Source organism: Dermacentor andersoni, chromosome 4, assembly GCF_023375885.2.
Source record: "Dermacentor andersoni chromosome 4, qqDerAnde1_hic_scaffold, whole genome shotgun sequence".
NCBI classification, from domain to species: domain Eukaryota; kingdom Metazoa; phylum Arthropoda; class Arachnida; order Ixodida; family Ixodidae; genus Dermacentor; species Dermacentor andersoni.
The window spans coordinates 194,001,291-194,018,698 of NC_092817.1; the positions used below are offsets into that span (position 1 = coordinate 194,001,291).

At 49.1% G+C, this 17,408-nt stretch overlaps 1 protein-coding gene across 1 annotated transcript in view; it reads right to left on the reverse strand.

The window, feature by feature from the left end:
• The window catches only part of LOC126530565 (L-lactate oxidase-like), a 72,077-nt gene that overhangs the window by 17,076 nt on the left and 37,593 nt on the right, over window positions 1-17,408 (reverse strand). Inside the window, exons 5-6 of the mRNA XM_050177830.3 lie at window positions 11,517-11,638; window positions 279-370 (exon numbers count right to left, since the gene is read on the reverse strand). Of these exons, the coding sequence (XP_050033787.1) occupies window positions 279-370; window positions 11,517-11,638 (214 nt within the window). The remainder of the gene's footprint in view (window positions 1-278; window positions 371-11,516; window positions 11,639-17,408) is intronic.

Consider the following 17,408-nt stretch of genomic DNA (forward strand, 5'->3'; position numbering starts at 1 on the left):
CTGCCGCATGCCCGTCAGATTTCCAGCACGACTTCCTTACCGCGTATGACCAGGTGCTCTTTACACGCACAAGCAATCGGCACGTTGCTAAGCGCAGAGTTCGCTCAGTTTCCCCAAAACTCGACGTGTAAAGTTCCTTTACAACAACTGGAGACTACAAATAATAGACACGTCCCAGCCGAGCTCCAGAGCAACGTGAAATAGCTGAAGCCACAGGCGGGCACATATGCACATCGTAGGGGTACGAATTAGAAGGCTCATAAAAAGAACTGCGTTACCGTAGCAGGAACGCCGTCCATGTAAAGACCACCGTGGTTGGACACGACGATTGCGGAAGCACCGTGATCCACAGCTTTCACAGCGTCATCGGCTGCAAAGCAACGAAATAATGTATATAACAGGGGCACATCGCAATCGTGGCTCTACGGGCTTGCACTGTATAGGAATGTTATCGGTCCGCAAATACTTTTTAATTACGGCTGCAGTACTATACTATTTGCCCCATCCGACTACTCAGTACATGGTCTTTTTCTCTATGCTTCACCACAAGGCCTCACACAGAGGGTTCCTGATAAAGGGAGCGGAGCGACCCGGCGCAAAGCGCGCGCGAGGTAAGGTAGATGCCACGCAGACCAATGAATTACCACGAATTTATTTTACTGCAACATATCCATCTGCAGCTCCTACTGGATTCCATGCTCATGGCCACGCTGTCGCCGACGACGCTGGGAAAACATTGAGAGCGCGCGAAGCAAACCTTTTACGTTCCAGACCAGTGACACGGGCCAGCCACTGACAAAAAAAAAAGCAATGCTTCGCCATTATGGACCCTACATTAGCCGCTATTGTCCCGTTTGGACAGAAGTTCAGGACCCGGTTAGACAGGTGCAAATCCCGTCGTTCTCCGTAGTACCGGGAGGACCCTGGTAGCACCTAGACAAAGGCAGATTTTCCGAAGTGTAAGCCTCCAGCAAGCGTCCCCAGATTTCCCTCTGAGGACTTTTGGGTCGCGCAAACGCGAGAAAGAAGCTCTCCTGAAAAGTTGGCGAAATTTCGGCTGGTGCTCATAGAACTCTCGCTATTGTTGATGAGGCGGTTCCTCGGCTTTCCGAGATCGACAGGGCCGTTGCGAATATATTTGCGTCGCCTCGACATCGCAGTTCGTAGCTCATAGAGTTGGTCATATTGGTGATGAGGCCTGAGATCAAGCGCACAACTGAGGGCCGTGGAAACGGCGTCCGCTTTCGCGGTCGACTAGCCAATCGCAGCTAGCGTGACCATATAGCAAGTTGGTCAGCGTGCTTGCCGGAAGCAGCGGGTTAGGCTCGCGTGTAGACACGAAACGCCGAGCTGAACACAGCACTAAACTACCGGCCTCTCGGAGTCACGTGCGGCGTCGTGCGTGACAGGCAAACGCGACGCACTCGCCTTCGACCTGGACCGCCCCGAAATTTATAGTAGCCCAAACCGCACGCTGAGGAAAAGCCTGTGAACGAATTTCTGCGCCGCTGGAGTTATAAAATGAACACTAGAGAAACATGCTGCTGAGCTAGTTGGTGCATTGTATTAGAAAAAAACCACCCAAAAAAAGACACACACCGGAAACATACAAAAAGAAAGGAAAGAGGCTGGACTACAAACTGTTTATTCGACAGAACGCGGCTCTAATTTATAAAGGGCACTCTGTCATATGACCATCGCACAATCGGCTTATCGCGACCAACCGTCAACATCTTGACGGTTGGTTGTGATTGGTTGATTGTTGGTTGTTGGCTGTGATTGGTTAGTTGCGCGCCTTTTTTTTTTTGGCTGTTCTTTTTTTAAAACACTAGACAAGGGGCGCTATAACGTAAAACTATTCCAAAATTTTCTATTCCAATTCTGCCATCAGCCCTCCGCGATTGGTCAAAAACTTTTTTGGACCACCCTCACTTCACCTGTCTGTCACGCGACGTCACGAAATACGTCACGTCTGATATGAGGTGCACACACTGATTATGCATAATTTGATCGAACAAAAGAAAAATTGTTATTTCTCATTCGACGCCTTTTCGCCATTAGGCCTCGGCTATTGGTCAAAAAATTTTGGCCTGCGCCGACTTCAACTGCCTGCCACGCGACGTCAAAAAACTGCAAAAAAACACGGCGTCCCAATGACGTGTACGCGTTAAAGATGCATTAATATGCCGAACAAAACTGAATTTTCTCCTGAATAGCCCCAGGCTGCCCCGTTCTGAAAGGAATAAAAGATGGCTGCTGCCGATCACTTTGGCACCGGCTGCTCGCACCTGTCGGAAAGCATGGGTTTATTTGCGTGTAAAAAAAAAAACTATTTGCGTGGCCCTGTAACGTTTTGGAGAACTTTCGGCACGTTTATGACCTCGTTCTGCCAACTCTTCTTTGCTGAGGATCCGTATTAGTGTCATTCTTAAGCTTCCGTTGCATGCCGCCACGATTGTCGACGAGCCACCACAAGCTAAGTAAGAGAAAGTGGACCAATCGCAGACGGCGGCACCACCCTCTTCATCCGGTTATCTATTTTCAGTGCACTGGCTCGGCCCCATCGAATCCCTCTCCACTTAAGCGTGCTCCTCGCCTCTTGTGAGCTAATTAGTTAAGACACGCCACTCAGTCTAGGCAATGTTATTCGTTTTTCAAGCAAACAAAAGTGACCTCCTATGAACGAGGAGAGTGTTTGTTGGTTTGTTCAGACAAGCCTGCGGGTAACCGCCCGATGTTTGCGTCGGCGGTTACGCAAATTTGACGTCAGGAGATTGGAATAAATACACGTTGGAATAGTTTTACGTTATGTGGCCCAAGCTTCGCGAAAGGAAAAAAATTGGGTTTTTGATATAGGGTTTTTGATATAGGTTAGGAGGACAAATGAAGCATATACAGTGCTGCAAAGTGGGCACGTCCTGTGCTACCGGGGCTTTACGGAGAGACGAGAACTAGGGATTGGATTCCTTATTAATAAGGATATAGCTGGTAAAATACAGGAATTATATAGCATTAACGAGAGGGTGGCAGGTCTTGTTGTGAAACCTAATAAGAGGTAAAAATTGAAGGTCGTACAGGGCTACGCGCCTACATCCAGTCATGAAGACCAGGAAGTCGAAACCTTCTATAAAGACGTGGAATCGGTGATGGGTAAAGTCAAAACAAAATACACTATACTGATGGGGGACTTCAATGCCAGGGTAGGCGAGAAGAAGACTCGAGACAAGTCAGTGGGGGAATATGGCATAGGCTCCGGGAATAGCAAGGGAGAGTTATTAGTAGAGTTTGCAGAACAGAATAATATGCGGATAATGAATACCTTCTTCCGCAAGCGGGAGAGCCGAAAGCGGACGTGGAGGAGCCCGAATGACGAGACTAGAAATGAATAGGCTTCATACTCTGCGCTAACCCTGGCATCGTACAAGATGTGGACGTGCTCTGCAAGGTGCGCTGCAGTGACCATAGGATGGTAAGAATTCAAATTAGCCTACACTTGAGGAGGGAACGGAAGAAATGGTACATAAGAAGCCGATCAATGAGTTAGCGGTAAGAGGGAAAATAGAGGAATTCCGGATCAAGCTACAGAACAGGTATTCGGCTTTAACTCAGGAAGAGGACCTTAGTGTTGAAGCAATGAACGACAATCTTATTTGATCATTAAGGAGTGTGCAATAGAAGTCGGTAGTAACTTCGTTAGACAGGATACCGGTAAGCTATCGCAGGAGGCGAAAATCTGATTAAGGAACGCCAATGTGCGAAACCCTCTAACCCTACAGCTAGAATATAACTGGCAGAACTTTCCAAGTTAATCAACAGGCGTAAAATAGCTGACATAAGGAACTATAATATGGATAGAATTGAGCATGCTCTCAGGAACGCAGTTAGCCTAAAAGCAGTGAAGAAGAAACTAGGAATTGGGAAGAATCAGATGTATGCGTTAAGAGACAAAGCCGGCAATGTCATTACTAATATGGATAAGATAGTTCAAGTGGCTGAGGAGTTCTATAGATATTTATGAAGTACAAGTGGGACCCACGACGATAATGGAAGATGGAATAGTCTAGAGGAACTTGACATCCTAGAAGTAACGCCGGAAGAAGTAAAGAAAGCCTTGGGATCTATGCATGATCTATGCAAAGGCGGAGGCAGCTGGGGAGGATCAGGTAACGGCAGATTTGCTGAAGGATGGTGGGCAGATTGTTCTAGAAAAACTGGCCACTGGATACCTCATGACCTCGAGTTTACCGGAATCTTGGAAGAACACCAACATAATTTTCATCCAAAAGAAAGGGGACGCCAAGGATTGGAAGAAGACGACGTTCTCGAACGCACATGTGCGAGTACGTCGGCTCCCGTTTCTACAAACCTTCTGGAGCAGATTTTTTGCCTCAACCCGCAGGAACTGCGCATCAATCGACGCAGTTTGCTCCAAGGAACAAACGGCTACCGAAATCTTACCGGTGGGTGGATTCTTCGGACTTTTCCGAGACTTTCCCACCGCACGCCACGTTGGCGCGCAACTACGCCTAACGAGCCAAACCATGCGGGCAGGTCGGGCAGGCGTCAAGCCTAGGCCCAACGCGTCGTCGAGCTAGAAAATGGCCTCCAACCCCGATACGTCGGTTGTAGAAGGCATGGAAATCAATCCGCAGGAAGCGGAGTGCTCAAGCTGGGTCAAAGTCGTGCGCAAGAAGAAGAAACTTGCCGAGCGGCATGATCCTAACGCGCTCACGTCAGCGCAAGGAAGCGGTAATGGCGGCGCCCGCACTGCCATACCACAGAATGTATTGAGACGAGTCGTGGAAGCTTCCAAAATCGTGAACCTTCCTAGGAATCACTATAAGACCATTATAAGGCCTCGTGGAGGGCTGGACGTTAAGAAGACGGACCTTATTATTTTCAAGCGTGCGCTCGCCAAGGCGGCTTCTCTAACAGAGGAGCAGGTGTTCGACGACACGTTGTGCACGAACCCATTCCAAAACAGTCTCGTGGTTGCCAAGCCGTTCGTGGTGAACGCGCGCGCCTACGCCAAGTTTCAGCAGGTTTGTACGGCAAGTGTCGTCATAGAAGTGGCGGCTTACGTGGCTGCGTCGGACGACGAAAGGAGTGATCCGTGGAATCGACGCGGACATCGGTGACGCAGAACTGACGGAGATGATCGTCAGCTGGAGAAACCCCAGTGCTCTGGGGGTTCGAAGAATCAAGAAGACACCAACAGTTATCGTGTTGTTCGACGGACACAAGGTCCCCCTAAACGTCGTGTGTGATGGTGTTCGCTACCTTTGTTCCTTGTATCGCAGGCAAGTAGACGTTTGTTATGCGTGTGGAGAATTGGGCCACAGGGCCGACGTTTGCCCGAAGGGCGAAGATCAAAAAAATATGCCGCGGATGTGGCATGCTCACACCATCAGAGGATCATCAATGTGATCCCAAGTGCGCCATCTGTGGTGGGGCACACCAAACGGCAGACCGCAAGTGCAAACAGCGCTTCCAGGTGCCATACATCGTGCGCCAAAGATGGCGGCGCCGCAGACGCGTACAGCACGTGCAGCTGGCGGCAGGACCGCGTGCCTTCTACACAACCTAACACAGCTAGCGGCGGAGAAGCAATGGCAGGAGAGAAACCCTTCTACTCCCCTCGCCGCAACATATCGGCATTGAGAGGACGCCTCCGCTCCCGATCCAGAGGGCGCCCCGGCAGCAGATCGCGCTCTCGCTCCAGAGGGCGCGACAATAGCAGCAGACGCTCCCGTTCGAGAGGACGATCGGGTTCCAGGGTCCGAATCCAGGAACCAATGTCCTGGGCGGTAAAGGCCAGGATGAACACCCCAAGCGGCAAAAAGGTAACACAGGGCTTCTCGCCGGCGCATAAACGAGAGCAATGTGAGATTTTAATGCTTAAGATAGAAAATGCAGAGCTAAAAGAGGCCCTACGAACGCTGAGGTCTGAGTTCGAACTCTTCCGTAACTCGCGTGAACCCCGCGAAGTAGCCTTATTTAGCCCAGTTCAAGCAGAAGGGTCGAATAAACGCAAAGCTATTTCCCCTTTCGCGACCACGGAAAGAGAGCCCATGCAAACTGACGAGTCCCCCGCTCAGGACCCTAAGCCAGAGCCAAACATACTCGCGTCTTTGAAGGTAATTGAGGAATTGCTCACGCGGATGAGAGAGGCCTTAGCCATTCAATCTAGCACTGTCGAGCATATGGACGGCAACATCTCCCACCTAACACGTAGAGTTGGCATCCTCGAGTCTAAAATGAAAATCACTGCTGGCATCATTGAAAAAGCTAAGAAAGTACAGCAGGATCCCGATAACACGAGTTCTCTGCAGGCTACGCTACTTCAATAGAAATCAAAATGGCGGGACAAACCCGAAAACTAGTTATCTGGCAGTGGAGTTGCGCCAGCTTCTTAAGGCGCAAGGCTGCTCTATTGCAGCTCATCAAGGCACAGGCGTTAATGCCACACGTCCTGCTCTTGCAAGAAACACTTAGTGAGAAGGTCAATTTATCGGGCTACCGTTCGGTTAGCCAAAAAGGAGAAAATGGCAGAGGTATCGCCACATTCGTCAGGAAAGACACCTCTTTTCAGGAGCACGAAGTCAAAATTTGTAGCTCGGATAAGAAATCCGGTCTCGAGGCACAGTTAATTGAAATCATCCCCCCCGGAAAAATTCGACGTAACATTTTCACTCTCAACTTGTACAGCTCTCCCTCCGCTTATAAGCATAATCTCCGCTCACTACTAAATAGGGTCTCAACCACTGCAAAATCGCAGCCCTTAATAGTCGCAGGAGATTTCAACGCTCCCCACCCGGCTTGGGGTTATGTAACACGAACAAAGGAAAGGGCCAACCTAGTTGCAGCGAGTACAGACGTAAACCTAATGCTGGTCTCGGACCCATGTTTCCCCACGAGGTTGGGAAACTCGGTCGCCAGAGACACGACGCCTGATCTCAGCTTCACTAGAAATGCGGTGGCCACGTGGTCCAACTTACAGGAGAGCTTGGGGAGCGACCACTACATAACAGAACTCAGAATGAAAATAACAGCAGCTCCTTCCAAAGCCTATAAATATACAGACTGGTACCTCTTTAGGAAAATAAGAGATGAAGATGAGGCAGTATACGACACCTTCAGTGAACTGCTTGTACAGATCCAGATGGATGTCGAGAAGGCCACCAAGGAAATAGTTACAGATTTTGGTGCCCCAGGGATGAACGCAAGGTTAGCGCACCTCCTGGAAGCCACACGCTCTCTCCTCGAGAGATGGAAGACACAAAGACTCAGTCGCAGGCTACGGAAAAGATCGCGGAGCTCAATAAACTCATTGAGGAGCATTGCTCTGAACTTAATAAACAGCAATGGAGAGACGCCTGCTCGGCAGCGGATGGAAAAATGCGCAAAGGAGGCAAATGGGCCCTCTTTAAACATCTCTTAGACGATGGACAATCCAAATGTAATCAGAGACTAGCCATAGACCGATTAATTAATAAGGAAAAAGTGGAAGGCATCTCAGAGGCCTCCATATTTCGGAAACTAGCGAACAAATACTTTCCAATTGGCCAAAGCCCAGGTTCTCCCCTCCCTCAGTATGAGGGCGCGCCTGCTCCAGAGCTGGACGTCCCCTTCTCGGACAGCTGAGATCAGGGAAGTGCTGCACAATTTAAACGGAAGGTCTGCCCCAGGCCCCGACGGAGTTACAAACCGGCTCTTAAGAAATTTGGACGACAAAGCAATTCAAGTTTTAGTGAAGGAGATAAATGAGGTATGGGAGGAGGGCGTTGTACCGGAGAGTTGGAAGAAGGCCACAGTGGTCTTAATCCCCAAGCCAGGTAAATCACCCAGCTTGGAGAACCTCCGTCCTATCTCCCTTACTTCTTGCATTAGCAAAGTAGCGGAACATGCAGTGTATAACAGGATATCGAGACATATTGAGCGCAACAAACTATTCCCGTACAATATGGTTGGTTTCAGGCCCTTGCTTTCAACGCAGGATGTCATGCTCCTGCTCAAAACACAGGTAATCGACTCTCGAAGCAAAGATGTAAAAGGGGTCGTCGCACTGGATCTATCCAAGGCATTCGATACAATTGCACATGACTATATCCTTCATATCCTTCATGACTATATCCTTGAGGAGTTAACTTAGGAGTTAACTTCTTCTCCTTCGTTGCATCCTTCTTCGAGAGCAGGATGGTGCAGGATAAAGTTGAGGCAATCAGTCTCGGAATATTTCACACTCGGAAGAAGGGGTACTCCCCAAGGGGCAGTTATCTCACCCCTTCTGTTTAACATAGCAATGCGCAAGTTGTCGGAAAGCCTTGCAGCAATTCCTTACGTAGGTCATGCATTATATGCTGACGATATTACAATCTGCTGTCCCGGAGGATCGGAGGCTACGGTCGAACAAACTCTACAGGAGGCTCTGGATGTTGCAGAGTCTTTCTTGGAAGGTACGGGACTGGCACTCTCGCCTGGAAAGTCTGAACTCCTGCTGTACAGACAGGCTAGACGAGGTGCTAGGGGACTCACCCCACTCGATCAGGTGCCCATTAGCGCTCGTACCAGAGATGGGCATACCATCCCGAGAGGAGACTCTATCAAAATACTAGGGCTTTCAATAAACTCAAAGGGCTGCAACGCCAAGACTATAGCCCAACTCACCACGAAAACTGAAAACGTTATTAGATTAATTATTAGAGTGTCCAAGAAGAAAGGCGGAATAGGCGAGGATATACTCCTTAGGGCTCACCATGCTTTCGTCATCAGCAATGTCATTTATATAGTCGCGGCCCTCAATTGGACGAAAACGGAAATGGATAAATTAGACACGCTTATGCGCAAAAGTCTCAAAAAGGTGATCGGGGTGCCAGTCACGCTAGCACAGAGAAACTCATGCCATTAGGAATACACAACTTTGGAATTAATAGAAGCACAAAGATCAGCACAAATTATTAGATTATCAAACTCCAAAGCAGGCAGAAGACTGCTGGATGCGGCAGGCCTCCGTCCTAGCTTCAATCCGGGAAATACCACGCAACTTGATATTCAAACAAGGAACTCCTTTCTTTATTGTAGACCCTTTTCCAAGAAATGTCCACCCCCCAAACAATAAATGTCGAAGGTTAGCGAGGGCGAGAACTTTCTTGAAGAACATATCCGGAACAGAGAGAGACCTTTGTTGACGCGGCGCGACACGCCAGTGCCAACAAGGTCGCCGTAGCCATAGTGAATGACAGGGGAGAACTCCTCTCGGCAGCCTCGCTGAAGACCTCCTCGGTCGATGTGGCGGAACAGGCTGCTATAGCTCTCGCATTACTTGACTCAAAACGCACTACGGTGTACACGGACTGCCAAGCAGCCGTTAGAGCGTTCGCATCGGGATCGATAGCCAAAGAAGCAGCCAGGATTCTGAACGCAAACACTCCTCTGACATTTTTGACCACATAGTCTGGTTCCCAGCTCACATGGGACCAGACGTATTACCGGGTCGCCTGAACCCCAATGAGATAGCCCACGACCGTGCGCGAGGTTTCGTATGCCGCGACGGGATGCTCTCTCGGGTAAGTGCGGGAGAGCTCGTCCACAGTGATCCACTAGTCACTTTTCATGAAATCACGTCTCATTACAGAAGGAATAAGCAGAGTTTTTCTTTCCCCCATCATAAGCTCAACAGGCCACAAGCTAGCAGGCTCCGCATGCTCCAGACGGGGTCCTACCCCTCTAGGGACTTTCTGAACATGCTCCACCCGGACATTGATTCACTCTGCCCAAATTGTGGCACTGAATTTAGCTCATTAAATCACATGCTCTGGCAGTGCCCTGTGTTACAGGATTTTAACCGAGAATATGACTCGACGAAGGCCATCACAGACCCGAAACAAGACGTCATGCTCCTGGCTGTCCAGAGGGCCCGTGAACGAGCGGAGAGGAATGGCCTCTCTGTTCCGACATGGGACTAGCCAACGGCTGGTTAGGGAGCTGCAGGCCCCCGCTTAGCTCCTCAGGGCCCCAATAAAGTCGTTTACTACTACTACTACTACTACTACTACTACTACTACTACTACTACTACTACTACTACACCAAAGATTTGAAAACTCATAGACCGATCAGCTTACTGTCCGTTGCCTACAAAGTACTAAGGTAATCGCAAATAGAATCAGGAACACCTTAGACTTCTGTCAACCAAAGGACCAGGCAGGATTTCGTAAAGGCTACTCAACAATAGACCATATTCACACTATCAATCAAGTGATAGAGAAATGTGCGGAGTATAACTAACCATTATATATAGCTTTCATTGATTACGAGAAAGCGTTTGATTCAGTCAAAACCTCAGCAGTTATGCAGGCCTTACGGAATCAGGGTGTAAACGAGCCGTATGTAAAAATACTGAAAGATATCTATAGTAGCTCCACAGCCACCATAGTCCTCCATAAAGAAAGCAACAAAATTCCAATAAAGAAAGGCGTATGGCAGGGAGATACGATCTCTCCAATGTTATTCACAGCGTGTTTACAGGAGGTATTCAGAGACCTGGATTGGGAAGAATTGGGGATAAATGTTAATGGAGAATACCTTCGTAACTTGCGATTCGCTGATGATATTGCCTTGCTTAGTAACTCAGGGGACCAATTGCAATGCATGCTCACTGACCTGGAGAGGCAAAGCAGAAGAGTGGGTCTAAAAATTAATCAGCAGAAAACTAAACTAATGTTTAACAGTCTCGGAAGAGAACAGCAATTTACAATAGGTGGCGAGGCACTGGAAGTGGTAGGGCAGCTGGTGACGGCGGATCCGGATCATGAGACGGAAATAATCAGAAGAATAATAATGGGCTGGGGTGCGTTTGGCAGGCATTCTCAGATCATGAACAGCAGGCTGCCATTATCCTTCAAGGGAAAAGTGTATAACAGCTGTGTCTTACCAGTACTCACCTACGGATCAGAAACCTAGAGGTTTACGAAAAGGGTTCTACTTAAATTGAGGACGACGCAACGAGCTGTGGAAAGAAGAATGGTGGGTGCAACGTTAAGGGGAAAGAAGAGAGCAGATTGCGTGAGGGAACAAACGCGAGTCAATGACATCTTAGTTGAAACCAAGAAAAAGAAATGGGCATGGGCAGGGCATGTAATGAAGAGGGAAGATAATCGATGATAATTGAGGGTTACGGAGTGGATTCCAAGAGAAGGGAAGCGTAGCAGAGGGCGGCAGAAAGGTAGGTGGACGGATGAGATTAAGAAGTTTGCAGGGACAACGTGACCACAATTAGCACATGACCGGGGTAGTTGGAGAAGTATGGGAGAGGCCTTTGCCCTGCAGTGGGCGTAGCCATGATGATGATGATGATGATATCGCACTTGAATCTGGTTAGTCTTGTTGGGCCTTGCGTAACCGTGCGTAAACTCGGGAAATAACCAGAAGTTTGTTTCCGAGAAGCCACTTGGTTTGAAACACGAATCTCGTTTCCGCGCATCGCGCATCGTTAGACATGACGAATCACACGGCTCACCTCTGAGGATGCCCTTGATGACTAGAGGTAGGTCCACATTCTTGCGCAGCCAGTCGATGTCATCCCAGCTCTGGCACGGGTCCCACTCATGGCCGGGCGTGCCACCTCGAAGACGCAAGAAGCTGCAATGAGAGAGAAAGAGAGAGAGATGAGAGAGAGAGCGAGAGAGAGAGCGAGAGAGAGAAAGCACTTTACTTGCACCCGCCAGAGAGTATGGATGATCGGGGTGAGACGCGGCTCCCCCTTTCAGGAATCGAGTTCTGTAGTCATCGAAATCAGGTACCGAGACTGAATTAAACATGCCTCATGTTAACGCAGCCTTAAGTAATCACATTACGTAAGCTTAGATAAACCTAGCCCCGTACAAATAAAGGCAGAAACACAAATACGTACTGCAACTGGCGCGATCGCCACTTCGTAATGCCTCCGATGTGCGCGATTGTGTACGACTTCGCGGCCTTGAAAGCTTTTCTTAGGTCTTCTTTAAGTTCACGTGACAAGTGCTTTATAGGTGCCATGGCACGGTCGCTCAACTATTCCGAGTTTATCATTGTAACTAGAAGTAGAGGGGCCATAATGGCTATACAAACAAAAGAAAGAAAAACAACTACCGTATATACTCCTGTAATGGCCGCAGGAGCTTTTTGCCCGAGATTTGAGGTGAAAATCGGGGCTGCGGCCATTACACAAAGAAAAAGACAAACCATTTTTCTTTCGTAAATATTTTCGGTGGTACTTTATTGAACTGGAGTACCCGCTTGTAGTGGTTCTAGCTATTCTTCGCTATTCCCGTAGCGCGTCACCAGCCGGCTGGAATAAATGATGACGCCCCACAGAAAAGCGACGGCAGCGTTTCAGAGGCAGCTGCGTAATCTCTTAGGCTGTACACGCCTGTACACGCCGAAAACTCGGCACGAGTGCCTTGTTTCGCCACTGAGACAAGAAAATGCGGAATTTTTCCACCATACGACGGACAACACTGCCAATCTTCTAAAAAAATCGAGGGTGCGGCTTATACAGGGTTAACTTTTAGATAAAATGTCTGGGGGATTTTTTTATAAATTTCTGGACACGGCTTCTTTATGGATGCGGCCATTATGCGAGTATATAACGTAGGCTCTTAGCGCACATTTAAGCTTCAAATTTTAATGTGTAAGGCCTTCTAATCGACAGCGACCGCCATTTTCGCACGAATTGTGTGATGTCGGCAAATGAGGGGCAACCGCTATGCCGACCAATTTGAAACGGGCCGAAATCTGAACGGACGTCACACTCCGCCCGCACTTGCATCCAATGACGCGTCAAGGGCGTCGCCTTTCAATCGTGCCCTCAATTCTTTGACTCACAATGAAAACAGCGCAAACCAGAAAGCGCCTGCAGAAACTACATCGAGCTCCCTGCCGAGCCGCACATCCAATAAGAAAATAACGCAAGCACCGGAGAAATTTAAGGGGTCTTTTTCGTCATTGTAGAGCGGCACATTTCCGGGGGCACGTGCCTAGTTGCCCAAAGTTGGCGTCAAGGACGTTCATGGAAGAGCCGCACGCACATGCTGGCACACACCCAGCGACCCAAATGGCCATTAAAAGAGGCTCATTAAAGTCCAGCGCGGACCGAGTGGCACATACGCAGAGCTCCAAGTCAGCGTCATATTGTTTCTTAGAACACCGGTACCTACCCAGTCCCGCATCTACAGTGACCCATGTTGGAGTGAAAGAGGTTCGTCGAAGACCGGCACGTATGCACATATTACCACATGCTCAGTGAAAACATTGTTGGTTTCGATGGTTGGTTTCGAACCCAGTTTCCTCAGAACAGCAGCCCGACGCGCTACCCATTACATCCCTGACTAGCCTGTGACCTAGGTGGGCGGGAAAACGGTTGGATACAAACATACGCATATGCATAGATACATACATACACACAGGCACACAAATGTAAATGGATACATACATAGCCCCTGAAAAGTGCGTAAGGGGCTCTGAGAAGGCTAACGCATTCAAACAATGGAGAAACGACTGTGACGCGTTATATACAGATATGGCAGAGCCGGTGAGAGGTACCATGACGATAGCAGTCACAGATTTGGATAGCAACTTCAGTCATATAGCGCACCGATCAGGTGAAGAGACCCAACAGAAGCAGGAGGCAGCCATTTCACTCGCAATAACCCCACAGAAACGCACGAATATAATAACGGGCGCCCAAGAAGCGCGCAGGAACTCCACCAAAGGCTGGCTAGGGCAAGCAGCCATACTGAAGGACATCGAGCAACTTGAAAGACAAGCGAAGCTCGCATGGCACCAGCGCATCAGTCCGTACATTGAAACGAAGGTGCACACGCCGCATCCGAACCACTCGTACCCCGGGGCACTCCTACACAGGACAGCCCCAACACACTGATGAGCGCAGCTACCTAAACATGCTAACCACGCACGCATAAATCCTACAATACTGTTGGCTTTTCAGAATGGGATACGCACCAGCGGGTAAACAACTAGACAAGGAACAATAAATAATACTGACAATAATACAAACAAACTTGCACCCAAATCCAGCCACAATGCGCACGCTGTGGCATAGAGGCGGACCTGCACTACATGGCATGTGGCTGCCAAGACATCACAGAAATTCAAAGGATAGAAGAACCAACGATTGAGTGGTGGGAGGAAATGCTGTCCAGCGTAGACCGAAATGTTGAGCAGGAGCTGACCGAAAGGGCCAACAGCCGCCACAAGATCCAACGGACTCCGGAATAGGGTTACCGACCACCAATTTTAAGGCCGATAAAGAACGCTTTTATGATCATAGTTCGCAAAGAGGCCACGCGATGCCTTGAGTATGATGACGCAAGCGCGTTGAAACTATAAGTTATTTTGCAATTTAGGCTAGCGGCAACAAGCATCGCGGAGTAGTTAGTCTAGGTGTGGGCTTCCTTCGCGTTCGCGATTATTGCAGAATTGTTTGATAAATGCAGAATATCAAGAACACTGGACCGTATGGAGGATGGGATGTGGTGCTTTTTCTTAAACAGAGATAAAGTGTTGTCTGACAGTGATGGAGATGGCCATTAAGTAAACAAATTTACATCTTGTGAATGTAAAGTTGGGTGATTTCTTTTTCTTAGCCGGAATCGAAGGCCCTTTACTTTTCCTAACCGGAAAATCGCGCGAGCATTCAATTTTTACTTTGTTTAGCAGCTCTAATGTTATTTTTAAGGCATTTTTCCCATTTGACCCCATAATAAGAGAGTGCGCGTTCATTTCAAGGACGTTTAGAATCGCGACAAATAGTGCCAAGTCAATCATCAACACCAACATCATCACCAGCCTGGCTACGCCCACTGCAGGGCAAAGGCCTCTCCCACACTTCTCCAAATACCCTGGCCATGAGGCTAATTGTGGCCATGTTGTCCCTGCAAACTTCTTAATGTCATCCGCCCACCTAGCTTTCTGCCGCCCCCTGCTACGCTTCCCTTCTCTTGGAATCCAGTCCGTAACCTTTAATGGCCATCGGTCATCATCTTCCCTCCTCATTACATGCCCTGCCCATGCCCATTTCTTTTTCTTGATTTAAAGTAACATGTGATCAACTCGCGTTTGTTCCCTAACCCAATCTGCTCTTTTCTTATCCCCTTAACGTTACACCTATCATTCTTCTTTCCATAGCTCGTTGCATCACCCTCAATTTAAGTAGAACCCTTTTCGAAAGCCTCCAGGTTTCTGCCCCATAGGTGAGTACAGGTAAGACACAGCTGTTACACACCTCTCTCTTGAGGGATAATGGCAACCTGCTGTTCATGATCTGAGAATCCCTGCATAAAGCACCCCAGCCCATTCTTATTCTCCTGATTATTTCAGTCTCATGATCCGGATCCGCGGTCACTATCTGCCCTAAGTAGATGTATTCCCTTACCGCTTCCAGTGCCTCGCTACCTATCGTAAACTGCTGTTCTCCTCCGAGACTGTTAAGCATTATTTTAGTTCTCTGCAGATTAATTTTTATAACCAGCCTTCTGCTTTGCCTGTTCAGGTCAGTGAGCATGCATTGCAGTTGGTCCCCTGAGTTATTAAGCAAGGCAATATCATCAGCGAATCGCAAGTTACTAATGTATTCTCCATTAAAGGGAAGCTGAAGAGTCTGTCGAATTCAATAAGACGCTCATATACGGATGCGGGAACCTAATAAACCATGTAGGTAAAATTTGGGGGTTTTTTTTTCAATTAGGAGCGACGTAATCGTCGGTTGAAATTGCGCTGTAGCTCCGCCCCCCGTCGAATGCCGCGCGCTGCTGCTGACGCTGACGATGTGAGCGGAGACCGGAAACCGCGGTGTTGTGACGTCAACTCTAGTGTTTCGTTCCTTCGCAGCGTCGCAGCGTCGTTCCTTCGCAGCGTTCTGCGTGCGTGCCATCGTAATCTGCTTCGATCGACCCTGCATTCCTTTGTTGGTGCGTCTGCGTGTATGTAGAGTGGTAGTCAACGTGCGTGGTAGTCAACGTGAGGGGTAATCAACGTGAGTGGTAGTCAACATGGTAGTCAACAGATGAAGGTCTCTACACGTACTGCATGAACCGGGAAGTTTTCACGCGTTTAAACCGTCTTTGTAGATTGCCGACAGCTTTGGATAGCGCACAAATGCCGACGATCGCATCCCCGCTTACGTTCCACGAGGAGGCATGCAGTTGTTTGACCGGAAACGAGCTCACTAGATCGGCGAAAGATGGGCGAGATCCCTAGATCGCTTTGCTAAAAACATACTCACCAAAGAGCATTTCCAACACGAGGAGATCCCAAGACTTTGCTTTCGTTCGCGTCGAAAGCATTGCTCGCACCAGCATCGTTTGCTTTTTCGAGAGGCCGGCTCTTCGCAATCGGCTCGTACATGTAGGGAGTAACGCCGAACTCCTCAGAAAAACGCCGTCTCTCTAAATTTTCCATTACCGTCTCAGAAAAACAGCACCAAACTACCTGGCACCGCGCTTCATGTGTAGCGGCAGCGGTCGGTTACTAGTGTTGACGTCACGAGGGGCCCGACCAATCACAGGCGGAAACGAGACGCGCGAGCTGGGCGTGGCCGCTGCTGCAATTTATGTCGAAATAAAATATATTTGCGCTTTCTTTCGCTCAATTTCGATACGATATCGGAATTCGGAGGGTTGAAAACCATTATGTACAGATGTTCACTCATTTTTTCTGGAAAACCTTTCAGCTTCCCTTTAATTCTTATCCCCACTTCTTCCCAATCCAGGTCTCTGAATACCTCCTGTAAACACGATGTGAATAGCATTCCTGTGGCTGTGAATAGTCAAGTAAATCAACGGTGCGTTACTGCTTTGATCACTATAGCAATCATATGGACTGCGAAGGCGTATTTTGCCGTCGCCGTGATGTTCTCTATAAAGTCTAATGGCGAGGACACCGTCGCCGCGCGTCGTATGCCGTATGTGCGAGTGAAAGCAGGCGAGGGATACCGACGAGCGCGGCTTAATATGGCGCGCACGAAGGAAGAACGCGAAGAGCAAGCGCGTCTTCCATCGCGCGAAGGGCCGTGGCGGTATGAGAGGGGGGAGAGGGGGGGTCGACGTTCTGCTCCCGCAGCAACTGCGCATTTTGCGACCGGGCGCTGTTACGTTTCGCCTACGGCGCGCGGTATAGCCGGCGCGGATGCAACGGACGCCGGAGCTTCGTTCAAAGCGGCGGACATTTTGGCCCGTTCGGAGCTCCCGCAGTCTCCCCGCCAAGCGCGTCCAGGCGTGTTTCAGTGCCACGTGTCTTCGTGTGTGCGTGTGTGTGTGTGTGCCCACGCTTGTCAAAGCGCGGCAGCCGGGGAGAGGAGCTCCCCAAGTGTGAAGCGAGGAGGTCTGTCCAGCGCCCGGCCGGCGGTTGAGTC